Here is a 27,577-nt window from a genome sequence, read left to right as displayed (position 1 = left end):
ACAATCCTTACTGTCTTAAGACTCATATCTATATATTTGAGCCTGCTGGGCCTAAAATGAATAGTTGCAGATTCTTTGGTTAATTATTCATGCAGATGCTGGTTCTAATTCCTGAACGCCGTCTGCAACCTGCCCCCTGTTTTTCCTTTTTTATTTTCAGGCTCTCAGTTTCTTTAAACGCATCTGAGCCCAGTTTTTTTTTTTTTTTTTTTTACGGCCTTCCACAGCAAACCAACACGTGCGTCTTATGGCTTTCTATTCCTATGTGAGTTTTTTCTGACACGTCATGTAGGGTTTAAAGCCATTGGATACACAGTGGACAATCAGCTGAAGAACTATCGGAAGACTTTCGACATTATTTTACTCCTAAGGTGTCTTTAACATGACTTTCCTTATCATTTGCAGATATCACTAAAGATCAAACTCATTTATGCGAGTTCAGCTGTTCTGACTTTTTGTTTAGACCAGACATTTTTTTGTCAAATCTGATATTTTAATAACCAAAGTAATCACAAAAGATGGAGCCTAAAGCATTTGTACCGCAGCGCCACTGGGAATATTACTGTGGAAAGTGTGGAGATGATTTTAATTGGAGGATTAGGGGATATTTTTTTACATTGTCATTTTTTATAGTGGAAAATTCACAATTCAATGTACCTTTTCCACACCATTGCTTCAGGAAATGACACCTGTCTACTTCTACCCAGCTTAATTAAAGTTGATGTGGTAATTCAAAACTCAAGAGCCTAATGATACCACAAGCTTCTGCTGCTGATAAAAGAGTTTGTCGTCAAACTTATATGGACCTCCTTTCTTCTTTACCCAGCAGTGGGGAAAAAGACCGTGAACACCCTTTCTGACTTATTGACAGTAATATTGATCTGATTGGGGGGGCACGTATTCACCAGTGCAAACAAACGGTTTTACATCATCTTCACTTCTATCTGCTCAAGCCAAAAACACAGCTCCATTACTTGGCAGGGTATAGAAAACTGTAACTGGCCTTTCATTTGGCTTCAGCTCACACTGACTGGACAAGAAAAAAAAAAAAAAAAAAAAAAGTTTCCAAAAGGTTTTTCTAATCTCATGCAAAAAAAAAAAAAAAAAGGTTATTCAGTATTCACCATGTTCCCCCCCCCCCCCCCCCCTCCTGTCTGAAAAGACCACATGCACCACACGAATCATAGTGTAAGATGTTTAATGCAGGGACTGGCATTAAAAAAAGAAAAGAAAACTCGAACATTTGAATATTTTTGGCCACGATTTAAAAATGATGGTTTTTAATATCACAGTTTTTGCTCATTTTTGATGGAAGTCATTCCAAACCGTAATCTCACAGGATACCTCAGCCAACTGAGCCATCGCTGCACTTGTATTAAGCGCTTCAAAGTGGGTTTTCATGGCTCACTCTCCATCCCTGCTGAGTAGATTTCAACAGGATTCAAGGGGCATTTACCCTTCTGACTGTAAAGACTCCCTGTTGAATATCTTCCGACTTTGAACTTGGATGCATTCCCATCCGACCTCTTGAATTCTCTGTAATAAAAAAAAGATTGATTTTTTTGTAACTATGCTTACAAATGCCATTTTATTCTAATATGCACAATCCACAAAGTGGATCGATATGAAATCCACTTATGCCCATGTTATTTTGTAACTGGCAATAAAAAAATGTTTGTGGCCAATCAGTTCCATTGAAGTTATTTAGTCCCTGCAATAAATAACTGTCGTTTCTCTCACGCCACAACATGCTGATCCAAACTGGTGCAAGTGCATAGCAATAAACAACTCAGCAGGTGATCAAGTCTGTTCAAGTGAAACGCGAATTTCACAGCAACGTGACGTAAACACCTGCTGAGTTTTTCGGGGTCTATAGTGTGAACCTGAAGGCAAAACAGTGAACTCTGGACACAGTAAGATGCACTCTGATTGCTAATCTTCACAACATGATTTTTACCACCCCCTGTTACCTGTGCATTGTGAGTACCGTTCTAAAGAAGTCCTCAGTGACATCTATGACACCCTTTGCTTTCCACAAAATCACCTGAACGAGTTTTGTGTTTTTTTTTCTTTTTTTCTCTCTTCATCTACTTTCAGGAGACCGTAAGAAACCGCTTACCACCCAATTTAGGTGGCTACATCGCTACAGTAAAAATGCAGCAGCATAGACCAGAAACACCGCATCAGCAACGGCGACCGATGGCCTGGGTCACACCTGGAGGCTGAAGGTAGTGTGGCATTAGTGAGAATTTCACTGACGGTGGTTTGGGTTTGAGGAATTTGCACTTGAAACTCAGGAGGATAGGTTTTGCTCATGTGGACCAAGTCTATCAAAAACTAAAAATAAATATCTAAATACATAAAGTGAAATAAATAAAAAATGAAAACCACATCATAGAAAGACCCAGGCAAATTAAGGGCCTCACAGAAAATATCCACACTTATCATGCTTTACCCAGACTTTATTGTTAAAGGTAGAATAAAACTGGTTAGACTTGGCAGTGAAACTTTAGGCTTTTAATTAAACTCACTATAATATAATCAATGCATAATGAAATTGATGACAGAATCCCTCCACAGGTCTGCCATGTATTGCAACACAAGCGTTTTATGTCTACAGTTAAAAAGTCAACCGTTTGCCTGACATTACAACTTATTGGGAATTACTTAAAGTTTATTTTTGTACTGGCAGCTCTAAACTTGTGCATTAAATATGACGGAATAAACAAATTGAGTTAGCCAATTAGCTAATATTAGCTAAGGTTTAGCTCTCACACCAAAGCACAATACAACTAAAACGGCTAGCTCCAGCCAGCCAAGGCAACTTTAAACACCTTTAAACAAACAATAAAATAGCTTTAAGTTAAACACCTCCCAAATATACTATAAGCAGAACCTGTATGCTGTGTAGTTAGTGGTGTGTAAAGTTAGCCTACTTGCTGTCAATCAAGTCCTCAGCCGCAGCTGTTCTCAATCCTGTCTGTGATTCGGACTCTCAGCCCAGGCTGTGGGTTCTCTCCGAACAGCTCTGCCTGGCGCCTCTCCCGCCAAAGATAGAAACTTAAAGAATACTTTTAAAACCTCCCCTTCGCCTTTGTGACATGCCATTTGTGGAGGACCCTGCTCGTTTCTCTAAAACTCGCCTAAAGTCAGACTTAATTGCCCACAATGTCGAACTACCACATACGGCGAGCACGAAGGAGACTTATGTGGAGCTGCACCTGAAACACATTGATCCAAACGCGGCCGATTTTTCCAGTGATGACGAGGAGCCAGTGCAAGAAGTTGCAGTGAGTTAATCGATTTAAGGTGTTGTTATTTAGTCCATTTTATTTTAGGGGGGTGTAAATATAAGTTGGTGAACTTTTAAAATACTGTCGCATAGTTGTATATTTCCTGGTAGCATGTAAAACTTTTTAGTACTACAGGACATGTACGGAGCCATTGCGCACAATAATAACGTATTTCGAACGATTTAACCGCACGTGTGTGTGTGTGTGTGTGTGTGTGTGTGTGCGCGCGCGCGCATGTGTTTGGGGGGGGGATTTGGGTCACTGCCCCCAAACAAACCTGCTCTTGTCGCAGACATGAGGCCCACCCCTGAGCCACCAGCAGCCGTATAGCGGGGTATAGATTTACACAGACGTTTCTGTACTTAGCGCCAGTCCTCACTGACATGCACACCTGTCACACTCAGTTATTTGGGCCTGCAATAAGAGCTCCACTAATTAAAGTGTGAAAAATGTTCATACCTTGTGGTAGAAAGGCTGAATATAGACTGATTTATTATTTTTTTATTTAAAAAATAAAAATCTATAAGCCATATCTATACCGTGACGCATTTATTTTGACCTGCATAATAAGTCACTCTGTTAATTGCAGATTTTTGGGTTTTTAGGCTATGGGCTTTTCATTTTGACAGCCTTTCAATAATGCAAAAAAAAAAAAAAAAAAACATTCCCTGTCAACCCTGCAAGTTCTTGAGTATATCATCATTAACATTTTATTTGGAAAAAGAAAATGATCTTCTACTGTAACTTTATAGTGAAGGAACAATGAGGTTAGTTTTTTTTTTGTTTTTTTTTTCAGTGCAGCAACAGGCTTCTTGTTTAGCAGAAATGAAATTCAATACTGTGCAAAAGTCTTGAGCTACCGCAAATTTCTTCATATATTGCCAAAAAAAAAAGGAAGATGGTGCAGCCCTTTATTGAAACATGTGCAAACATAAATGGAAATGCAGTAAATGAGGCAAAGAAGTTTGAGCGACTCTTAAAAAAACTTGAAAGTCAATATTTGGTATGACCGTGTGTCCGCTTCTAACACAGCCTGAACCCGCTTAGAGAGGCTTTCTGTCATTTATTTAAGGAAAAGTTCTCCAGGCTTCTTGAAGAACATTCCAGAGCTCTTATTTGGATGTTGGCTTTGTCGAGATGATCCCCCACTACTTCGGTATTGTTGAGGTCCGGATTCCTTGTGTAATTTGGTATATCTCGGCTTTTTCTCCCCGTTTCCCCGACTGGCTTCTTGACGGCCACCCTTCCATGAATACCATTTCTGATGAGGCTTCAGCAGTCACTCCCCCCTATTTTTGAAGGACATAACTTTCAGAAACTGTTAAAGGACAAGATCGTTTTTTTGACATTGGGCCATTGATTTCACATTATAACATGATGTTCTACTCACCCCTGCTTGTTGTTGGTCATTTGGAGCTGTTCCGAAGATATTCGAGAGGCGTCTGGCTGCTCTCTTGAGATATTCGGCCATGAAACGGTTTCCTATGGGCAATGTTATACAGGCACAAACTATGCTGTTTATAATTTATTAATTACTGTACACTAGCACTGATAACGTGGAGGTGCGTCGCTTACTTAAAAAATTCCAGGTTACTGTAATTTTGAATTTTAGCCGAATGAATAAACAGGCAGCAGGTCTGTGGGCTGTCTGTGGCAGTAGCACGACGATGACATCAGTAACACCCACTTTACGACAAAAATTCAAAATTACAGTAACCCGGATTTTTTTAAGTAAGCGACGCACCTCCACGTTATCAGTGCTAGTGTACAGTAATTAATAAATTATAAACAGCATAGTTTGTGCCTGTATAAGCTTGCCCATAGGAAACCGTTTCATGGCCGAATATCTCAAGAGAGCAGCCAGACGCCTCTCGAATATCTTCGGAACAGCTCCAAATTACCAACAACAAGCAGGGGTGAGTAGAACATCATGTTATAATGTGAAATCAAGGGCCCAATGTCAAAAAAACGGTCTTGTCCTTTAATCTGCTGCTGTAGATAGTTTTGTTATCCTGTCACTACTTTTTATGCCCTAGTTGCCCAAAACTTTCAAGGACACCCTTCACATCATGCTGAGATATTCCAAGTATTTGGCTAATAGCTCTTGGGGAATCACCCTGTTGGTTCAGAAATACTATTTTTATGCCTGTCAAACCTTTTTGGCGGTGATAACTTCTTGAAAGCAGCTGAAGTAATGGAAGCAAATGCAGCTTTGCTAAGTGCCTAAAGGTACATTTTGAAATTGTCTCTTTGCTAAGTTGTCTGTCATGTATAGACACATCCCTCTTAAATGATTAAGAGTAAATCGGCTTGGTTTTTAAAAAAATAAATAAATCAAACAAAAAAAAAAAAACACATTCCTCTAGAAATGATCAGAGACATGAGCTGGACTGAAAATGAGAGAAATTGCAGCCAATGTCCAAAGAAAATCTTTCAAGGACCTTTAAAAAGCCTGGAGAACTATTGATAAAGAACACTGAAGATTACAAGAGAGTTTGGCTTCTTGGACACAAAATATGAAGAAATAAAGAGTGGCTCAGGACTTTTTCATTGTTACTGTTCACTTTTTTTTTTGTCTTTTGACACATAACTTATTGTCTTTGTCACATCACTACATATAACTGTACCAATACATCACAGTATTGATTGGATGATGAAATTCTATTTTTTTTTTCTCCCCAAATGTAAAGTAAAAAAGACAAAATGGGTTATATTTTGACAGTCAGTCTCATTGTTGAGAATGAGTGTCAGTCTGAATGCCATCGATCCATCCTGAAATCCATCACATATCAAAAGTAGACGTCAACACTAAAATCGGGTATACCAGTAGTTGTTTGGCCACAAACTGTTCTTTTTCTTAAACTATTATTCTTGTGTTAATTTGGAATCACAATATACACGAAGGCATGCAGTTTTACAGTCACGTTTAAGACTGAAGAGAACTGTTCTCCTCACCTTCCTGCTGTTTTCTCTTTTTTGTTCTGCTTTAAATTCATCTCCTGGAAATTGCTGACTTCGAACTGCAGCTTTTAACACATCTTCAGCAATATTCAGTACATTTGTTAGAGCTTTTTCTTCTTTTCAGGACAAGGAAGAGAGTTCAGAAGATGCAGAGATGCCTCATCTAAGTACTTTGACTGATGATGATCTCAAGGCCACATTACTTAAACACGGGGTGAAAGCTGGGCCTATAGTTGGTAAGGCTGTCTTTTACCCGATTTCATTATTCAAATGATACTAGTCGTCAGTAATGCATTTTCGTATTATGGATTACAGAAAGACATAATGTTGACCTAAATTTTAAGGTTGAGTTACTCCAAAGAACAGAAATGTGATACGATAAATGTGTTAATGCCAGCCTCCACCAGGGCCTTGTACGAGAGGAAGCTCAGGAACTTGCTCCAGTGTGATGGACATGATGGATTAAATGGAGCAGAGAAAGCAGTACTGTACTCAGACAGTGAAGAGGAGGGGGAGGGAAATATGGAAGAGGAGGAGAAAGAATCGGGTATGACCAGAATTGTTTTCTTTTATCAAGATATTTATGGTTGGTTTCAGATAACTTTGACTTATTTATTTTGGCTTGTGCAGGATTAGAACAAAAGCAGCAAGAAACGGTTGAGAAACCAGAGCAGACCCACCAGCAGCGCACTGAGGTGAGAAATGGTTTAGAGTTCTTGGTGTCTTTAAACACAGACTAAAGTTTCACTGTTATTAAACATTATTTTTGAGTTGTCTGAACTCGGTGAGTTCACAGTACCCTATTAGTTTCTTCAGGCCATTATATTTACTCTTAGCCCAAAGCTTATGTCAGTAAATCTTCCCGCTAGTGCCACCTAATGGTTATAGCTCACAACTATAACGTGGGGTCCAGTCTTTTAAAATGAGCGCATGCACCTTGAGTGAAATGTTTTACTTTTTACAGGCAGAGATGCATTTTCAGAGGGGTGATGTTGCTTACCCGCAGTGCTTTGTACTGTCACCAAGGCTGGTAAATACTGCAGGTTTTCTCATCTTTTGCACAGTGGTCTGTGGAACTCCAGTGTCAGGTGATTGTTTCTCTCTTTGGCCTTTTGTAGCGAGCTCGTTCTTTGAAAAACAAGGCATGTAGTTCCACCTGGAATTCAAGAAATGCATTAAAATCATCAGAGCGGACGCAATCTCACTGCTCACAGATTCCTGCAGGAATTAGTAGAGCATCCTCGATAGGTCAACGCTCGGGATTAACATCAGGGGTAGGCTGGTTTTGTTTCTCTTGTGGATTTTAAATTCTCTGCATTCCTTGCCTAGACCGCATTTAACTTTCGAGTCCCTGTCAAGCCACCAGTGTCATTCACACAGTGACAGCTGTTGGTATCTGGGTGATATTGTTTATATATGTTTGTAGATCTTAATGTGTTAATGTTGAACCTTGCAGGTCCCTTCTGGATCTAAATCAGTTGTGTCCAAGGGTTGCTCATCAGTTTTCCCTCGCTCCTTCAGCATCACTGAAATGGTTGAGGAGGAAAGTTAATCTTGGATGATTCCACATGTTTCAAATATATTTTTTGTTGTGCATAATCTCTGCTGGAATGGATTCTCAATGCACATTTTCACTGTAAACAACAGATGGAAAGTCAGAGCTCTCCTATCGCAGACAAAGAGTTGAACAGCAGCAATGTGCTGGAACATTGGTCATGGTCCAACAGGGTCAGTAGTGCTCGGGTTGTTCAGTCACACTTTAAACTCAAATCGTGGTGCTGGTTTAAGTGTTGGAGAGGGTCACTTGAGGTGGAAGACAATTCCGACTTTAAAAAAAACTAGTGAGTCATGTTGTTATCTCTTTTTCCCAGCTGGACGAGCAGATTGTGGACAAGTACAGATCCATGGACCAGTCCCTGTACTACACACCCAAGGATTCCCTTCAGGGACGGGGGATGAAGGCATATTTACCTTCATATTGGCTTTTATTCTTTTTTCATTCAATACCAGTTGATGGGACAGTTGTCAGTGTCACTGTGTTGCTTTATTTACTCTATTTAAGGGGACAGAAGCATAGTGCACAAGCTGCTGGCAGATTTGACAGGTTTTGGGGATGTGTGTCAGATACAGGCAGTTGGAAACAATGAGGAGGGACATGGAACAGACAGCTCTGGACCGTGTGCCTGTTTTTGTCTTCTAATTCATAAACACTACTCAAAGTATTTATAAAAATATGAAAATGTCAGTAACATAACTTAATGGTTGAGATATATATATATATATATATATTAAAAAAAAACCTGATTTGTTTTCACAAAGAACACACTTTATTCTGTATTATACTCAACCTGTTCAGTCACTGCACTGCAAAAAAATAAAAGGCTGGGTCCTCTTGGAAGGGGACTTTTGGTAACTTCAACACCAAAAACACTTCCGTCTTTTGCTGGACTTCTCACTCTCTGGAACTCTGTTTCTCTCCCCTCTGTCTACTTTGACAATAATTTGTGCCTTCATTTTTAGCTTCCCCCGGAACCCGTGAAGGATATTTTGAAGGATTTAATCCCTGACATTAAGACCACACCCACCGGGATTTAGTAAGTGTCACACTAACACTGTTAAAATGCACAAATCTGAAATTTCCTCACAGCAGTTTTTAACATCGTTAAATGAAGAACAAGAAATGAAGGATTTTGAGTCGACAGCTTTCCTGATATAACAACTGTTGTGTTTTAGCGTCACTTCTCGGAGACCCATCAAGGGAGCCGCACAGAGACCCGTGCTGTATGCATACCCAGACACTCCTGTCAGTCCTGTGACCCTTCAGAGACGAGAAGAGGAGCGCCATCTTGTTCCCATCCACATCCAGATTTTGGTCTTCTTAATTTTAGCATTCATCCTTTACTTCATTTACGTTAATGTTGAGGACAGTAGCTCTGTTTTGGCCTTGCTGGACAGTCTAAATCAGTGGTCGGACATGGAGGAAGGGGCTCTGCTTCAGGCTGAGACATAAGCAGTGTCTGGACAGGATTGACTTTATTTACCATCTACGTTGTCTTAAGGGTGTGAGCGTTGCTTGTTTGGTAGAGCAAGAGCTCATGACATTGTCCAAGGAAATGGTGAGGGAACACATTTGTTTTTGTTGGCTATATTTGTCTGTTGCATTTGAGCTCTCAAAGTCTTGTTTTAAATCTTTGTCTTTTTTTGTTTTGTTTGTTTCTAAATGTAGTGTCAATCTGTTCTTGTCACTGTTGAAGCAGTTGCCTAAATGCAAAAATCTTGAGGGAGAGATATATGCTCATAATGAAAATGAGAGCAATTTCTTGGCTCAGATGTTGTAATTCTTTGTTCCTTGAATTTGTGTGTGTCACTGTTCTTGTATGTTTTTTAATACTTAAACTGTGTTTCAATAAAGGATATTTTGCTTGGTACTTTGTCACTGATTGACACAACAGGAAAATGGATCAACTTTTAACTAATCAGAATTTTAAGTTTTAATTTCATGCTTAAATTACACGCGCATGTGATATATATTCAGTCGACACTGATATGTAAAAGAACCCTCTCAACAGGCAATAAAACCCATCCATTTTCAATACCCGCTGAATCCGTCGGTCGGGTCGCAGGGGGCCTGCAGCTTATCCCACCAGTAACGGGCGAGAGGCACCAGTCCATCACAGGGCCACAAATAACCACACACTCGCTCTTAAGGACAATTTTAGAGACACCACCAATTAACCTAACATTCATGTTTTTGGGTAGTGGAATGAAGCCGGAGTACCCGGAGAGAACCCACCCATTCACGGGGAGAACATGCAAACTCCACACAGAAAGGCCCCAGCCGGGAGTTGAACCTGGAACCCTCTTCACTGTGAGGCGACGGTGCTAACCACCACACCACCGTGCAGCCGCAACAAAACCCACTGCTCGGAAATTTATTTGTACATATAGGAGCATTCTTTCAGGCCAGCAGGTGGCTCTTGTTAGACAATGACAAACATTTCAGCCTGCACACAGCCACAGGACGAGTTCCGCTGTCACAACAGGCACGTTAAAATGTCAGATTCAAAGTTCAAAATATTCAAATTTGCAAAGATTATCATTAGCAGCTTGCTTATCGCAGTATTAGTGCTATTCACAGCGGCATCCATCAGGACTCTCTCGCTGGACGTGAATGTCGGACTTCAACTCTCACACTGGGAAAAGACGAATAACATTTCGCTTGTCATAGACCTACATCAGAGAGAGGAGCTGCTCGCGAATTTTAAAGGTAATTCAGCTCGTGCTTTTTACCAGAAAGCTAGTGTAAACAAGAGGTGTTAGGCCTCTCTCTCTCTACTAGTTGAATGAAATGGCGACACTTTTATCACCCGTAACATACGGCGTGTTTCTCTTCATTCATCCAGAGGCTATCAGGATCCCCACGGTGTCATTCTCTGAGACGGAGATCAACACCACCGCGCTGCGTGAATTTGACAGCCTGCTCCGTAAAGGTAAAGTCAACTGCCACCGAAAGATAGTGGCTGACAAAGTGGCAAAAGTTTATACGTTTTGTTTATGCTCACAAAACCATTCACTGCGACACCAGTTTGCAGTTATATGGACTCGTATTACACTCTGGTCGCTTGAAGCTCAGTAAGCGTACACTACATGCTAAGCGTGTTTACACTGAGTTAGCTGCAAGTCTAAGCTAACATTAGCCTTCAATAAAATCTCGTGCCTTGGGTCAAAGGATGGCATACAGTCTTGCATGTGACACTGATAGTCGTTTAACTGCAGGCGTTTCCACATATAAGGCTCCTTAACGTGTATTAATGATTAATATCATGATTGGATTTGCATATTTATTAAAACAGTACCACAGCAATCTTTTTTCTACCCAATCTGCCAATTACTAGCCTAAGTGATTTACATAATAAATAAACAATATAATTGACTCTCCGGTACTTTGAATTGAAGCAATTGAGATGTGATTCAGAAATAGACTTCAGACTTTTTAAGAAATTTGATTAAAATACAGCCTCAACTTCTCTGAAGTTACAGCCGATTTTACATAGTGTCTGTTCTCACAGGCTCCAAAGTATTTATTTTGAATATATTATATAATAATGTTTAAAAAAAAAACAACAAGTAGTTTAAATGGCAAGATTGTTGTGATTTCATATGAAGTTAAGAACATAAAAAGTTGGAAGTTGATGGTGAGACCTGGATTTGCATTTTCTAGTGTTGCGTGTCAAAAGAGGTGTTGATTTGAGTGGAATCCGGGTTATTGAGTAAGGCAAAATCAATCATTTAGTTTGTTTTTTTTTTTAAATAAGGAATGCACTTCCCAGCTTACCAGCTGGAAAAGGACAGAAAACACCTGGAGTGGATGATCGAAGAAAAAAATCCGCCGCACAACATCTCAGCATCTTACAAAGTCAAGATTCTGTAGCGGAGGTAGAAGTATCACTGTCGACGTTTACAGACACCTTCATCAATGTCAGTACAGTTGGTCTTCCTCAAGATGCAAACCAGTGTTAACACACAAAAAACATGGAGCTACAAAAATGGCAAGAAGATCCTTAAATAAATGAAAGTGATATTAACTTGTTTAAGCGAAAAGAGAACCGAAAAGGGAAAGCATACCACATAATATTTCAGACGGAAAGGAAATGTGGTGGCATGGGTATGTGTGACTGGTTCACTGGTGCTTATGGATAATATGGCATCTAATACAAGTAACAAGATGAATTCTTAAGTGTGTGGAGCTCAACCTACTGCTAACATCCAGTCAAATGCTGCAGACCTGGGGAGGAAACAAAGTGCTCACAGTACAGAATGGATAATAGCATGATATGATAGTTCTTCAATCGTTCTTAAACGATTGCATCAGTCAGCTGACTTCAGCCCTTACGTACATCCTTTTTACTTCCTGAAGGCAAAAGACAGACAAGCAGCTACAGATGGCAGCTGCATCTTGTTTAATAAAATGCTTTACTAATCAAACAACTGCTGATTTGTCTTCTGTTATAATAAAGTCTCACAATGAGTTGTATTTGTGGTTCACGTTGACTTAACGGCTACAAGCCTCTTTGTTCTGAGCCAGAGGCATGTTTTAGTTTCTAAACCAGAGTTTCCTGCAAAGCTTTTGTGTCAACACCCCTGAAGAATCATCATCAGATGCTCCACAAGAGGTAACTGAAAGATTTCCGCCATTAAGGGTGTCTTCATCTGTCTTTGTCAGCCTTCCCTACAGTTTTCTCTTCGAGCTTGGTTCATCACGAGCTGGTTGCTAATTACAGCCACCTGTTTTGGGTGCAAGGATCACAGCCTGACTTGGTGCCATACCTGCTGCTGGCCCACATTGATGTAGTACCTGCCACAGAGTCCGACGGCTGGGAGGCCCCACCATTTTCTGCCCAAGAGATAGATGGCTTCATCTACGGTAGAGGGACCATAGACGACAAGAGCCCTGTAATGGTATGAGAAGAAGTGATACGTTGTGTGAGCTTACTGTTAAATAGAGTTGAGTTATTTTCTTATGAACCAGCACATGCATGAGCTAGATTAGACCTACTTTCTTTGCAGGGAATACTTCAAGCGCTGGATTACTTGCTGATCAAAGGCTACGCTCCACGCAGGGGATTTTACATTGGTCTAGGTCACGATGAAGAAGTATGTTAAGCATTTATGAAATTCATTCGAGCATTCTCATGTTTACTTGGCCGGATAAGATTCAAGATCTGAGGTTTGAATGTCTGAGCTCTTCTGTGTCTCAAATTTGAAGGTCAGCGGTTACAATGGGGCGATAAACATCGTGCGCGTGCTGAAGCAACGTGGCGCGAAGCTGTCCTTCGTACTGGATGAAGGCCTGGCTGTGCTCGACGGAGTCATCAGTGGTCTTGAAGGACCTGCTGCCTTGTGAGAAATCACCGTAGTCTGATGTAACAACGCAGCATGATACTAAGTTTGCAGCTTTTGCTCACATAAAGTAAACACTTTATGATAGAAGTACTTGATAGAAGTACATCGTGGAAGTGCATCTCTCATTCTGCGTTTAAGTGTCGGCTACCTGTTTTTGCAGAATTGGGCTAAGTGAAAAAGGCTCAGCCAATGTGAAGCTTAGTGTATCTATGGCTCCTGGTCACTCCTCAATGCCTCCCAGGGAGTCCAGCATCGGGATCTTGGCTGCAGCGGTTAAAAGGTGAGAGGCACATTTCTTTAGGGGATTTATTTTCCCAATGAATCGTACTGGTTAATTGCTGTGATCATGTTCTCACGATAGATGTCTTTGCACATTTCTACAAAAAAACAAGAAGAAGAAAAAAACCACTTTGTCTCGCTCTTTCCTCAGACTCGAGGATAACCCCATGCCGAGGTTATTTGGTCAGGGGCCCGAACGTGACACCTTTGAGCATCTGGCCCACAAAGTAGGGGGAACGTAGCGAAAGATTCCGAGAGTTTTCCATCTTTCTGTGTACTCACACTGTTGCTCATTCTTCTACCTCAGTTCAAACTCCCAGTGAAGTTTGTCATGTCAAATTTATGGCTGTTCTCCCCACTTCTTGGCAGGTAATTACACCCCTAAGATTCACTAAGCACGTTTTCCTCTAATGGTTTTTTTAATCAGATAGAGCAATCGGTATGTTTTGGCTCGTTGCAGGGTACTCGAAAGAAAACCAGACACTAATGCTTTTGTGAGGACAACCACAGCAGTCACCATGTTTAATGCAGGAGTTAAGGTACAGTTACATTTTTTTTAACAGCAGGTAATTCAGATTACAAGCACTTTTTTTTATAAGTCAGTACTATCTGCCCTCTTTAAGGTGAATATCATTCCCTCCCACGCTGAAGCTTATGTAAATCTGCGGATCCACTCTGCACATTCATTACAAGAGGTATAGTCAGAAATTTGATCCCCTCCCCGTTTTTTTTCATTTACAATAACTGAGGTCTCATAATGAGCACACGAGTTTAATAAAGATGTACGCTTACTCATCCAGGTGCTGGACCTCATCCAGGCTACAGTCGGAGACCAGCGAGTGAAAATAGAACTCATTGATGGATTCGACCCTCTACCCGTCAGCTCCTCTGATGAGAAGTCCTTTGGCTATCAGATCATTAAGAAAACTGTGTTGGACATGTTTCCAACAGTCACGGTTGCTCCAGGTAGAATCCGGATTAATGTAATTGTATAAATGTGGTTTATTTGGATCAAAGTTTTTGCTGAAGCTCTGATATATAACGCTGGAATGTGCAGGTATCTGTATCGGGAACACGGACAGTCGACACTTCAAAGACCTGACCAACGACATTTACCGTTTCGCTCCTGTCTGGTTTAAACCAGGTGATGCTCAGAGGTAAGAACTTGGGATGTTAAACTATGATTGAAATGGTTTAAGGAAAACTTGCTGCAGGTTTTGCAAAGCGTTAGCTGTCCGTGACGAGAAGGCAGCTCCTTGAACAAAAGAGCTTGTTGCTGTTGATCATATGTCTGTGTGAAATAAATTTGAGGCACAGTTTTAACATCTCAAACTTTAGTGATATGTACATTCAGAGAGGAAACAATGAAGGAAAAACTTTTTTTTTCTCTCTCTTTCTCTTGTTTTAGGTTTCACGGCATTAATGAAAGGATTTCCAAAAAGAACTACGAGGAGCTCGTTGTATTTTACTTCAATCTGTTCCAAAACTGTGACATTCAGAAGCTCCCGGAGCCACACAGCTCTGTTCATGAACTCTGAACTTACCTTTACTGCAAGCTGCTCCAAAACGACCTGTGACCATTGGTGACGTATGACTAGAATAGAATTGACTTTAATTTAGTTTTAATTCAATCAAAATTCTCTTAATTTTGGATTGATTTATTTGAACGGCTCAAGGTGGGATAGATTGAGTTGAATTAGTCCTGTGTCCATTAAGTTTTAAAATCAAATGATTTAAATCTGCAGTTTGGTGGCAGAATGTACTTTTTGTAAATGACTTTGGCTGGAAATGAGCGATTCGAATGATAATTCATGTAAAATAATTGTGGAGCAACTGTGCCTTCGGCTACTGAGAATAAGCTTTTTGTGGTAGACTACTTTTATGATTAAACCAAAATGTGTTTTGGTACGATTTGATAACATATAACTGAATCATTTTTTTTGGTGAGCTGCTATTACACCGTGTTACTAAACGTACCATACAGTAATTGTGGTATGCACATTTGAGATTATTAAAAACTAAATATGCCGCTTCTGTGGAGATGCTGACAATGTGCTATTTCCTATTGCTAAATAAAGTACAGCATTTATCTTTGAACTGAAGTGAGGCGTCGCTGACTGGCGTGTTAAAACTTTGTACACCATCTTATCGGTGTCATTGTATCACTTGAATATAGTGGTTAACTTTAAAATGCTCACAATGGCAATTCAGGTATGTGTTTGCATTTTGTTATATTATGATTAAAATGAATAATGATAATGATTTATGTTGTATTTAAGAGAAGCATTCAGTTGCACTTCATTTTTTACACTGAGGTAATATGTGAAAATTGGCAAACTCTTTCAATTGTATATAATATTGCACACCCATTCCAGTTTATATTATGGCATAATTATTTTGTCAAACAGTATGTTGTGTGGTAATGTGGACAGACATCCAGAGGGGATCCAGAGTTTTTCGAGGATTTATAACTGCCAGAGCGGGACTTTAACAACTCTACTGCAGACTTCTCCAAATTAAACCACAGATAATGCTCTGAAAGGAAATGTGTCGTTCTGCTCGTTCATTCAAAACACAGCATGTTGTAATGCAACTGCCAAAAGGAAGACGTCGGCCCATAAAGAAGTAGAGAAGAAGAAACTTTAGATCTGACCTTACTGTCAGCAACACCGGGGGGGGGTATTCATTGATTGAAAAAGAGAACTAAATGTAACTGCGATTACATTTCAATCCAAATGTTGCTTAAAAAAAAACAACAACTCTTTGAGGAAGCGAAAATCACTTTTTCCCATCTGAGCCCAAACTGCTTAAAACTGGTGAAAAGAATACAGATGGAGCACAACCCTGGTACAGACAAAGTCCTAATGAGGAGAGGTGATTGATAGAAAATGTGACATTCAAAACCTGAAAACGCAGCATTACTTATCGGACTTAAAAGTCTTACAGAAAGCATGCAGATTTGATAAGCGTTCGTGAAAAGAGGCCAACAACGGGGGCGGCTTTTTCCTGCTTAACACACAATTGATGCTCAACATATAAAGTATTGAGGCCATTTTAGTTCCTAATACTTTTCAGGTGAATGGACAAATGGTCATTATGCTTTTAAGTCTGTTCCTGAGTTTGAATGAGGGTCCTGTCACAAGACAAATAAATGACCGAAACCCCCGCTCAGCAGTAAACATTAATGCTGAGAGAAGGAGGGCAGACTGATTCTGTAGAGGTTATTAAAGCAATGAAAGGTGAGTGAGGTTAAAACCTCTTCCACTAACAAGTTCAAATTTCTAAGTCAAAATTATCTTCGCTATTTTTACTGTTTTACAAAAAACAAAGATCTTCAGTGTTTAATCACGTTTTTTTGTGTTTATTTTTTAGTAATTCTTTCTTCTGGCACAACGGTTCTAAGTTTATACCGTTATCGCACGTTGTAGATGTGAGCATTATTTGTGGAAATGTACTCAAAAATGTCTCTTCTCCTCCCCTTTGGCAGTCGCTTCCATGGATGCGACCAATCAGGAGGCAGAAACCTCAACTTTAAAAACTTTACTACCAAGAGAACACCGAGTGGCTCTCGCTGTACATCACAGCAGCCTTAGTCGTGGTTGGTTGTTGCCACTTGTTCACAGCAACACAAACTCTGGAAAGGACGTCATCAAAGTCCAAACAAAATGAATCTGCCGTAATAATTATAACACAATTAATCTAACAACTTGAACTAGTCTTTGGGCAATAGTCGGGAAAAAAAGTCCAAGGGTCAACTCTTTTTTTTTTTAACATTGTCTTTTTATTGTGTGTAAACTTGAAAGTTGTGATTTGTAGGAAATTGTTAGTATTAAAGTAGAGATTGGGATTTTTTTTCTTCTTCCCAACAGCTCATACAATACATAATGAGTCTTCAGGGCCAGCCACAACATTTGCAGCTGTCTCGAAAGACTAAGCCATCTGGGCAGTTTTGGATCCAGGTGATGCCGTTGGCACAGTTGAAAAAGGAACCTGGCTTATCGGGGTTGGCATAAACCCCACCAGTCTTTGTAGTGCAGAAGTTGTTGTCAGTTGTTTCGGGCGATATAGTGACTGTTGGTCCGGGATGAGGTATGGTGTGCGGTTTAGGGCTTTCTGTCGCGGGAAGCGGAGGAAGATCTGGAGAAGTGATATATTAGAAAAAGGTACTATACCAGATTGTTGTTAACATTCGATCATGGCATCATTTAGTTAATTTTCTTTTTACCTGAGGCCAGAAGAGAGCGGAGGTAGCTGATGAGAGTATAGTTTCCCTGTCCACAAAACTGTCCATTGAAGTCATCTAGGTCCAGAGCCCAGACAAAGGCTCCTCCAAAACGGTTGTCTTTTAGATAACGGACCTGAACGAAGGATGATAAAGGCACTTCAGTAATGCTGTAGTATGCACCTTAACATTATACAGTTTGGTGTCTGGGTTACCCTCTGATTATTGAAAATATTCATCTAAACTACCTTGGTATGGAAACTTTCTTTGTTGTCATAGCCAACCCACTCATTTTCTTTGATGGCATATGGAACTTTCTGGTCCTCAATCAGCTGAACACTGGCCCCTTCAAGAAAAGTACAGATCTGAAAATAGGGTTGGTGTTTTCATTTAAAAAAACACATTGTAAAGGTATTCTGTTGACTTTATGATACTATTATTGAGGCACTACTGAATAAAGTCGACACTTTTCACCTCGTAGTAGGACCAGAAGCCGGCCTCCCGTGTGAAAGTACCGGCATTGGCCGGACCGCTGACCGGTGCTCCGACTCCACTGGATTTAGAGGAGAGTCGAAATGTTCGTCCGTATGTAGCAAAGCCCATGTTAAGCTTTTCGACAGGTGTTCCTTTGTCCCTCCAGTACCTCATAGCAAAGTCCTGCGATGTAAAGTAAAAGTTTAAATGACTTTCAACTTTTTTTCCCCCAACAGTCAAATCTGTAAATGTGAATGACATTTGAATATGTTAAACTTGGCCACCATGATAAAAGAACAGCAATCAAATGAATGCATTAATACGTTTTTTTCATTACTTCACACATATCAGATGCGTTTGAGCCTATTTTTTTTGGACAGCCTATTAAGCTCGAGCTTTATTTTCCAAGCTCCTGTTGTACGTTAATATTTTGCATTCACTAATACAACTTTTTTTTTTTTTTTTTGGGCAAGCTTAAAATATTAGCATTTCCATTCATCTTTTTTTTCATGCCCTAAATTAAAATACACGTCACAAGTGAGCGGATGTGCACTTTCTTAGAAAGGCAAAAAGAAGAAGGTTGGAATGAAAAGAGACTTGAATACGTTTGAATTTAAAAACGTACACTCCTGTACTCACAGTATTCAGGTAAGCATTGGCCCCTGTGTCTTTGGATCCTTTGTATAAGGGGCTGTGATGTCCTGTGACTCTCTCCCAGGTGCCATGAAAGTCATACGTCATCACGTTGATAAAATCCAGATACCTGATAGAATGTGGGATCAGGTTCACCAAAACAGCCAACCAAAGATGGATGGATAGTGTTGAAAATACTGTCAGCATACTTTGCTATTTCTGCAATCTCATAACCAGCATCAATGGTTCCTTTCCCAGCAGACACAGCAGCAGAGATCATTAACCTTGGCCGCCCAGTTGCCCTCCCCTCTGTCTCATAGGCCTCAAGAAGCTCCTATAAACACACAATCAAAGAAAAATCACTCCATCGCTCATATTAAACTTCATTTGAGCATCTGACCAGTAATACTTGACGTGACCTTGCATAACGTTGTGAATTTCTGCTTGTCCTCTAGAGGGCTTCCTCTTGCTGCGGGGTATTCCCAGTCCAAGTCCAGCCCATCAAAGTCATGTTTTCTTAGTAGTTTGATAGAAGACTGGATAAATGTATTTCTGTTGGCTTGTGTTGACACCATTGTAGTGAATCTGGGAAAGAGTTTGAGAAAAGAAAGACGCTAACAAGAGGACACAGTGTGTACAATTAAAATTATATTGATCGATTTGGAAAAAAAAATAAAAAATTCTGGGTAAATATCACACTTTTGTGTTCCAAAGTTCCAGCCTCCAACTGCCAGCAGGGTTTTAAGAGCTGAATTCCTGTGGGAATATGCGGTTTCAGGTGAAAGAAAAGTTTATTTTGCACAATAGTTTCTGTGAAAATGCAAGGAAAGAAATGGACCAACCTTTTTTTGAGTCCATTGAAGGATTTATAGAGTTCCTCATCATTCCATTCTATAGTGACTAACTCGTTTGCCTCGTTAATGCCAGAGAAGGCATAGATCAGGTGGGTGCACAGGTTTGGATCGGTGTTTGAAGGCAAAAACTTCCCATTCCCTGGTCTGTACTGGGACCAGTTAGTGAAATAACACACCAATCTGGACGATGACACTAAAAATGAAGGAAAAAGTTGTTGTTATTTGTCATTTTATATATATAAATATCAACTATATGACCATCCAATATGAAGGAATACTGTATCATTTGTAAACTCACCCAGACAGCTCAAGGACAGACAGAGGCCTGTAGAGTTGCAGATTTAGACAGTGAATGATAATGTTGGTAGAATTGCTTTTGAATAAAATTGTGATAATTTTTTCTTTGCCACTTACCTGCTAATAGAATTAGCTTACTCATGGCAGTTGCATGTGAACACACTCTTCCAAAGTTGAAAATCAACTCCTGGGGTAAGTGTCTTTTGGTGACAAATAAAAGAATACTCTTGCCATGATAATCATTAACCCAGAGCAAATATGAGCCATAGTTAGGGATGTTCCTCTGTTGCATTGAATCCAATCACGATAAAGAAAGACCTTCGGCCTCACAAAGAAAACATGAAACCAAACCTATTCTAATTTTCAGTGTAAACAATCTGGACATGCAGAAAAGAAACTATTCATCACAAAAGCCTCATTCACATGCATTTGATAAAGCCAATGAAAAAGCTGCTACCCTTTTAAGACACAATGTATAGCAGAAGTGCCTGCGAACAAACTTTTGCATTTTATTTTGGTAGCTTTAAGAAAGCCTGAATTATGCTCATTTACAGTTTCAGAGTTTTATTTTGGACGTCAAAATGTGATCCAAAAATGTGTTTACATTCTGTAATTAAATATCCTGTAGATTTCTGAAGCACCTCTTCTTCATCTTCTGTCTTAAATGTCCCCTACTTAGCCCCTGTTTCTCATAGGCCCGATTTGATTGTTCACCTGGACGGTCAGAAATAGTGGAGCTGCTGAAGAGGGAGCAGTAGAGAAAAAGGAGAAGCCATACAAAGTAAGGAAATTTCAAAGGGAATGGGTGAAAGGATATTTATTTGTCTCCATAGATTTAATCATTTGATAAGCAACCAAACCCACTCAGCTTTCAAGCACAATAAGTTGGAGTTCCAATAAAAAAGCACACAGACAAAATCTGAGGAATGCTATTCACCAGGGAGTAACTTAAGGAAAAGAAAAATGGAGGGAAGGCATCGCTTTTAAAGCAGCAAAACTTCACCTGAAGTATAGTTTGTATGGAAAGTACAGCTGAGGCACTTTGATACTCTTTTGCTCTTGGCCAAGATTTAAAAATGGTCTTCACAAATAGTGTTAAAAGACTCCCAACATCGACATAATTCAAAACCAAATGAAGAAAATTAGAGATACCTGCCTATTCAAGTCTCAAGGCAGGTCCTGACCTCACGTAATAGTTGATGCTACACAACTGATTTCTTACAGGCTTTCAGGAGAAATTTGCTTGATGGTTTATGTAGCATTTAGAAGGCACTGTGGATGGGGGTCCTGCTGGCGTGCCTTCCGTGGACAAAATGACAGTACAAGACTTTCTTGCTTGAAAAATATATGGCTTTTATTCAAGGCCAGTTGCAGCATTTGCATGCATCACTGAAAACAAGAGTAGGTTGACATCTCTGCACGTATGTGATTCCATTAACACACTGATAGAAGGAGTTGTTATCCTCTTCATTTTTGTACAAGCCATTGGCCTTCCCGGTGCAGAAATCCCCTCCAGAAACAGCGGTTGTGGTAGCTTTGGCAGTGGTAGAGGTAGCGGCTGTCGTGGTACTATCTGGATTGGGATGGGTCGTGGTGACGGCTGGTGGAAGTGTGGTTTCAGGAGTGTCTGGTATATAATCTAGCAAATGCATTAAGTAGAATGACATTGAAGGAGATTAGAGGCGGGTTTTACATTTCTGGATATTATGTCAGTGGTGAATGTTAAAGTGTACCTGAATCCAGAAGAGAGCGGAGGTGGCTAATGAGGGGATATTTTCCTTGACCACAGAACTCTCCAGAAAAGTCATCCAGATCCAGAGACCACACGAATGCGCCTCCAAATTTGTTATCTTTCACAAATTGGGCCTGTGAAATATCGGCGTTCAGTTTTAGAAATTCTAGTTTTGTGGTTTTAAACATGTACATTTACGAAAACATTTCAAGAGCAATTTGAAGTAGTGTGAAATCAATCAAAACACAAGCATTTTCCACCCACTCGAAGTGGAATAATGGCTGAGTTATCACTAGTTTTAAAGCGTGCCTTGTTTTAACAATCGATTTAGCATCCTGTTATCATTCTGAAACCCATACATCGCTGTGAGTTTAAGGGTGTGTTCCTCCCAGCGTTTTGATTTTATTGATTTTAAGTGGGTTGGAGGTTAAAAAAAAAAAAAAAGCCCTCTCGAATTTCACAAGAAACAAAGTGGAAATGTAAGAAAAGAAATCCCTTCTACTATTTTCTTTTTTTCTTGGAAATTATACTTCCCATCCCACTTTGGGAATGCATTCCTGTCTTTATCTGATTTGTGCACCAGTGCTTTAAATTTCTAGTTGTCTGGGTTACAATTCTTAATGATTCGGAAATCTTTATCTGTTAGCATACAAACACGTCATTAAGATTTAATTAGAACGTCGGCATATGTAACATAAACTACTTGAATCATAAAAACCTGCCATTATCCCAGGCTGATAAAAACAGATCTCAGACCTGAGGTGATATTTGTGGAAGCATAAACCTTGGAACAAGAGTGCCATCTACTGCTCGGTCTTAATTTTTGAAACCTGTAAGTGCTGAGTGTGCAGCTTCGTTATCATTCGCTGCACCCAGTGTCTGAGCTAATTCAACAGGCAATCTTACATAATTAGCAGATAATGACAGTGAAATCCAAATGCTATCTGATTTGTATTATCTCCTCAGACATATACGTAAAGGATAGTATGTATTACCTTGCTTTCATAGCTCTTCTTGTTGTCAAAGCCCACCCACTCATCGCCTTTGGTGGCGTACGGTACCATCTGTTCTTCGATCCATTGTTCACTGCCTTCACGGAGGAAGGTACAAACCTACAGAAATGGAAGAAAAATATCATTTTCTTTTAAACATCTTTTTATGTTTGTCTCATAGCAATCCAATATTTCAGTGCGACTTTCATGTGTAATATATTGCACATGAGTTGCTTTGTGTTGACTGACCTCATAGTAGGACAAAATTCCAGCTTCTCTGGTGTAGGCTCCAGCAGAGGCTGGCCCACTGGCTGGTGTTGCAACACCGGTGTCTGCTGATGATATGCGGAATGCGCGCCCATATGTGGGAAAACCAACCAGTAGCTTCTCAAGAGGAGCTCCTTGGTCTCTCCAGTATCTCATGGCAAAATCCTATTGCAAAACAAGAGAGACAGTAAAAAAAAAAAAAAAAAGAAAGAAAAGATTGCATGATAAAAACAAAGATATGTTCCTTATTCAGCCTTCTTAATATCCAACCTGAGCTCTTGATGAGTATTTCACTTACCACATTGTAGTATATGTGGCTGCCTTCATCCACAGAGCTGCGGTACAGAGGGCTGTTGTGGCCAGTGAATGAATCCCAGGCTCCATGGAAGTCATAGGTCATGACATTCAAAAAGTCTAGGTACCTGTTCACACCATGAAAGCATGATCACAAAGCAAATTTACAGTCTTCCGAATTATAATCCTTAAAAAGGTTTCCCAAAAAATGACACCCCAGTTTTGATATGATTGCCATTTTTCTGCAATGGTCAGTGTATTTACACCATGTAATTATGTCTCTTTGTCATTGGTTTTTATTGTAATTGTTGTCCATCCCTGTAGGATAACAGTACTTCAAATGCACAACATTTGATCCAGCTGTGCTGTCTGTAATTTTATTTAACTGTTGTCACTCTAACTATTCACTTTTCACTGTAAAAAACAACAACAACTGTATTCTAAAGCTGTTTACTGAATAGTAATTGATTGTAATGAGGAATGTATCATTGTGATTATCTTTAGCTGTAACTGTGAAGGCATCTATTCTGCAGCATTTCAGTCTGAGTAAACGTCCCAAAGGTACAAAAAAATTGACATTTTATATAAAATGTAGATATGCTGCCGTCTCTTCCTGCACTGAAAAAGGGTTAGCTGGCCCTGTAAATCTTTGACGTGTGGTATTAAACAGAGCTTGCTTTGAAAATAGGAAAACTGCATGTGTTGCCTATTAAAACAGGAGTGAAAGAAGGAATTTCAACAACTCTTCATAATGTCAACTCACTTAGACACATCTGCAATCTGATAACCGGCATCAATGGTTCCCTTCCCAGCTGCCACTGCAGCTGTGAGCAGCAGTCGTGGCTTTTTGGTCAGTAACGCTTCCTTCTCAAAGCCGGAAAGTAATTCCTAAATGCAAGAGGGGAATTTGTCAGTGTTAGGGCTGTGCATTCACTTCATTCCTAAAGACTTTGAAGTAAAAACAAACATAAGCTCCGTCACATATTTCTTAATAAAAAGTGCAAAGGACACAAATGTTTGAGTGCTAGGATCACAGGATGTGGGTGACACAAAACTTCCTGTTCTCTGTTACAGCTGCTAACTGGGGGAAGATTTTCATTTCTAAACTGACCTTGCAGAGGACTGTAAACTTTCTCTTGTCCCATGATGGGCTTCCTCGTGCTGCAGGATACTCCCAGTCCAGATCCAGCCCATCGAAGCCATGAAGTCTCAAGAATTTGATGGTAGAATTGATAAACTTTCGGCGGTTGAAGGGATTTGAAGACATGATGGTAAATCTGTACACATTTACATAAATTGGTGGCTGAATGAAATCATTTGTGAAGTTTTTCCTTACTATATGATCCAATAGTTTCATATCTCAATGCTGTTGGAGTTTGAGGACTCACCGCAGTGTTCCAAAGTTCCACCCTCCGACAGCCAGCAGGGTCTTCAGCTCAGGGTTCCTGTGAAGCAGATGTGGAAAAACAAGAACAGTTATGTTTATGATCTGTATGAAAAGCTAGATCTTGTACTGACATAACAGCGGTTCCACTATGTAAAAAAAAATAATTTTAAATTTAATTTTACAAGCAAAAGTTGTGCATTTATGATATTAAAGTTGCCATAGATTCACAACAGTTCTATGAAAGAGAGAAGACGTAGAGTAATTCTTCTTGCTTAAAATTACGCTATTCTGCCAGGTTTGATGCCAAAGATATATAAAACACAGCATTGCCACATCACCACCTGATTTTGTTTTATTTGTGTTTTTTAATTTGTGTTTTTCTCTGTGTGAAGGTATTTTTAGTTGCATGAATTAGATATCAGGCAGAAATGAAGTACCTCGAAAGAATGAGTATTGCAAATTCACTGAATGATATCACATTTCTAAATTTACCAGCACGTTCCCAACAGTTTTTCTTGTATTTACAATTTGTACGTGCAAACAGTTAACCAAGCCGCAGTTAGATTGATATTCAGCCAGGAGCAGCTCACCTAGTTTTGAGTCCATTGAAGGATTTATAGAGAGCTTCATCATTCCACTCAAACGCTGTCAGCTTATTTGAAGAGTCGATTTGTGAGAAGGCATAGATCAGGTGTGTGCAGAGGTTGGGGTCTACGGTTTCAGGGAGAAATCTGCCAGCACCTGGCCTGTACTGGGACCAGTTGGTAAAGTAGCACACCAGTTTGGTGGAAGACACTTTTGGAAAAGGAAGAAAGGACTGACATTATTTTTTTAAGATGCTTATTTCATTATATTTAAAAAAAAAAAAAAAGAAGAGAAAAGCGTACCAATCTGAAGAGTAACCAGAAGGGTCAATCCTGTAAAAAAAAAAAAAAAAAAAAGGTTTTTTTTTTTTTAAATAATCTGTTTAAAAATCTTTGGAATTAATTAGAATCCACAATAAAGTAACTTACCAGCCAAGATTGTCATTCGAGCCATGTTGTAGTAGCTCAGCCTTTTCCTGCGATAGATGGGAAACAGTGAGGTTTTGGAAAAAGTAAATCAAACCTGTATGGTGTTCTGTAGCAGGTAGTAATGCTGCACGCAGCACAACCTGTATCCTGCTTAAATGAGGGCTTCTAAAAGCTCTGTGCGCTTTTACCTTTTCCCAGGTGCTGGTCTCCCTGATCCAACGAGGAGTCCCTTTTATAGAAGATAAGATGGGGACAAAGGCTGCATGCCAGAGAATTGCAGTGGATCTTTCAGAAGAGGTTTATTGCTGCAATGCATTTGGTCGCATTAGGCTGTGATGAGTTCTAATACGATCTGTTTATTACCTGATAAATATAGATCAGACCACACGATTATGTAAACTTGTCTAATGCAGTCAGATCTGGCCAGCCGGTCTCCTCATGCAGAAGAGAGGACAAGATATAATGATAACTATCAAGATGAGGGTTTCTATGGTGATATTATGATAAGACATAACAATACCATCTTAAGTGATCTTTGGTTTTTGTAATATCACACACTGGCTCTTTGTCGACAAGTTGGAATACAGTGGCGCAGCAATGATAAGCCTCTTTACTTAACATTTCAACTATTTTCTCAGTTAATTGATTAACTGGTCTCTTTATTAAAAAAAACATTTCTTTCATTTACTTGTTTTAACTGCCTCCTGTCAGATAATTTGTCTTCAGTTCAAAGACTTTCACTTTGCGTTTCACTATATGTTTCTGAGTATATCTTATATAATACATCACATTTTTTGCAGAAAAAAAAGAAGGAAAGAAGAAGAAAAAATCTACCAGGTAATTTGTTTAAACCTAAAAAATGCTTTACATTTGGTCTTTTTGGCCCAATCTAGTTATTGTGATTACTATTTGTTGAAAACCGTTAAATGGAAAAATACTTTTTTTGAAAGATTTAATGAATGCTTGAATATAAAGCTCAAAAACATTGTTTTTAACTGATTTGATCCTCTGATTTGATATATATATATTATATAATACATCACATTTTTTGCAGAAAAAAAGAAGGAAAGAAGAAGAAAAAAAATCTATCAGGTAATTTGTTTAAACCTAAAAAATGCTTTACATTTGCTCTTTTTGGCCCAATCTAGTTAATGTGGTTACTATTTGTTGAAAACCGTTAAATGGAAAAATACTTTTTTTGAAAGATTTAATGAATGCTCGAATATAAAGCTCAAAAACATTGTTTTTAACTGATTTGATCCTCGTGGAACAAATCTAACAGCCTTATAATTCAGAGGACTCTTATAATCTTGTGTATGTCGAGCACTGAATGGGTTCTTGACTCATTCTTGACCACTTCAGCACTGATAAGCATGAGAACCCTGTTTTGTTTCTAATCTCTGCTTTGTGACTGTTTGTCATTCTTGTCTTCAGACTTTCAAAGATAAAAACTCAACGCTGTGTCACAAGAAGTTCAAGAATTTCCGAGATGACAGTGTAATTTAGATATAGACACAAAAAAACATATCTATCTATAGATAAGATGTCCTTTTTCCCATTTGCTGTTTGATCCCTTCGGAAGTTACGCAGCAAACTGTCCAGGGTTCAGTGATATGTTCAGTTAATAACTGGTAAAATCCTTTAGTTTACTTGCTGAGTCTTGGGTGAGACCTCTGTGCCACTGTGTTTCATGAAGGTCTGCGGCTTCAACCTAAAACCAGCTAGCTTGGCTCAGTTTATCTAGATGTCCGGTCAAATAGTCTTTTTTTCTTCTTAGATAAGTTAATTGATCTGGGTGGCAGTCTCAAATTCTAGAGAAATGGGTTTCAGAGCTACCTTAATCTATCTTAGCATTGGAAACACTGGAGCATCCTTTACAAAAGGAGATGATTCTGTTAAAAAATATTGTGTAACGAAGCGACGACCATCCCACATAACAGCTCAATAAAAGCGTTGTCATCCTTCCTTAAGTCCTG

General features: G+C 39.4%; 4 protein-coding genes across 6 annotated transcripts; 2 read left to right on the top strand and 2 right to left on the bottom strand.

Annotated features, from left to right (window-relative positions):
- The first annotated feature begins 2,714 nt into the window (after window positions 1–2,714).
- On the top strand, window positions 2,715–9,682 carry lemd1 (LEM domain containing 1). 3 transcript variants are annotated; one of them, XM_075475041.1, is made up of 6 exons: window positions 2,723–3,290; window positions 6,379–6,490; window positions 6,652–6,801; window positions 6,891–6,949; window positions 8,775–8,848; window positions 8,988–9,682. In XM_075475041.1, the coding sequence occupies exons 1-6, from the start codon at window positions 3,102–3,104 to the stop codon at window positions 9,262–9,264; spliced, it is 861 nt and encodes a 286-aa protein (XP_075331156.1). In that variant the 5' UTR covers window positions 2,723–3,101; the 3' UTR covers window positions 9,265–9,682. The 3 variants fall into 3 exon arrangements, with proteins under 3 accessions (XP_075331157.1, XP_075331156.1, XP_075331155.1); XM_075475040.1 differs by having other exon boundaries at window positions 2,724–3,290; window positions 6,885–6,949; XM_075475042.1 differs by lacking the exons at window positions 8,775–8,848; window positions 8,988–9,682 and adding an exon at window positions 7,219–7,500 and having other exon boundaries at window positions 2,715–3,290; window positions 6,885–6,949.
- A 501-nt stretch (window positions 9,683–10,183) lies between these two features.
- Window positions 10,184–15,916, top strand: pm20d1.2 (peptidase M20 domain containing 1, tandem duplicate 2). The gene is made up of 13 exons (XM_075475751.1): window positions 10,184–10,521; window positions 10,658–10,744; window positions 12,478–12,713; window positions 12,822–12,908; window positions 13,021–13,154; window positions 13,318–13,437; window positions 13,588–13,663; window positions 13,744–13,805; window positions 13,897–13,975; window positions 14,060–14,131; window positions 14,237–14,402; window positions 14,494–14,593; window positions 14,845–15,916. The coding sequence occupies exons 1-13, from the start codon at window positions 10,242–10,244 to the stop codon at window positions 14,972–14,974; spliced, it is 1,629 nt and encodes a 542-aa protein (XP_075331866.1). The 5' UTR covers window positions 10,184–10,241; the 3' UTR covers window positions 14,975–15,916.
- Window positions 15,917–17,328: 1,412 nt separating this feature from the next.
- Window positions 17,329–20,058, bottom strand: LOC142390342 (acidic mammalian chitinase-like). Its single transcript, XM_075475750.1, has 11 exons — window positions 20,034–20,058; window positions 19,918–19,944; window positions 19,608–19,812; window positions 19,465–19,521; window positions 19,185–19,350; window positions 18,975–19,099; window positions 18,772–18,895; window positions 18,133–18,315; window positions 17,907–18,023; window positions 17,662–17,794; window positions 17,329–17,573 (listed from the first exon to the last, which is right to left on the bottom strand). Exons 1-11 carry the CDS (start codon window positions 20,056–20,058, stop codon window positions 17,329–17,331), a joined length of 1,407 nt encoding a protein of 468 aa, XP_075331865.1.
- A 1,181-nt stretch (window positions 20,059–21,239) lies between these two features.
- Window positions 21,240–25,626, bottom strand: LOC142390341 (acidic mammalian chitinase-like). Its single transcript, XM_075475749.1, has 11 exons — window positions 25,602–25,626; window positions 25,476–25,505; window positions 25,179–25,383; window positions 24,590–24,646; window positions 24,313–24,478; window positions 23,965–24,089; window positions 23,206–23,329; window positions 22,890–23,072; window positions 22,644–22,760; window positions 21,650–21,782; window positions 21,240–21,555 (listed from the first exon to the last, which is right to left on the bottom strand). The coding sequence occupies exons 1-11, from the start codon at window positions 25,624–25,626 to the stop codon at window positions 21,275–21,277; spliced, it is 1,446 nt and encodes a 481-aa protein (XP_075331864.1). The 3' UTR covers window positions 21,240–21,274.
- Window positions 25,627–27,577: the final 1,951 nt, after the last annotated feature.

The sequence above is a fragment of the Odontesthes bonariensis genome, chromosome 10, assembly GCF_027942865.1.
Source record: "Odontesthes bonariensis isolate fOdoBon6 chromosome 10, fOdoBon6.hap1, whole genome shotgun sequence".
In the NCBI taxonomy this organism is placed as follows: domain Eukaryota; kingdom Metazoa; phylum Chordata; class Actinopteri; order Atheriniformes; family Atherinopsidae; genus Odontesthes; species Odontesthes bonariensis.
Note: the sequence above shows the minus strand (reverse complement) of the source record. Positions and strands in the feature narration are given on the sequence as shown.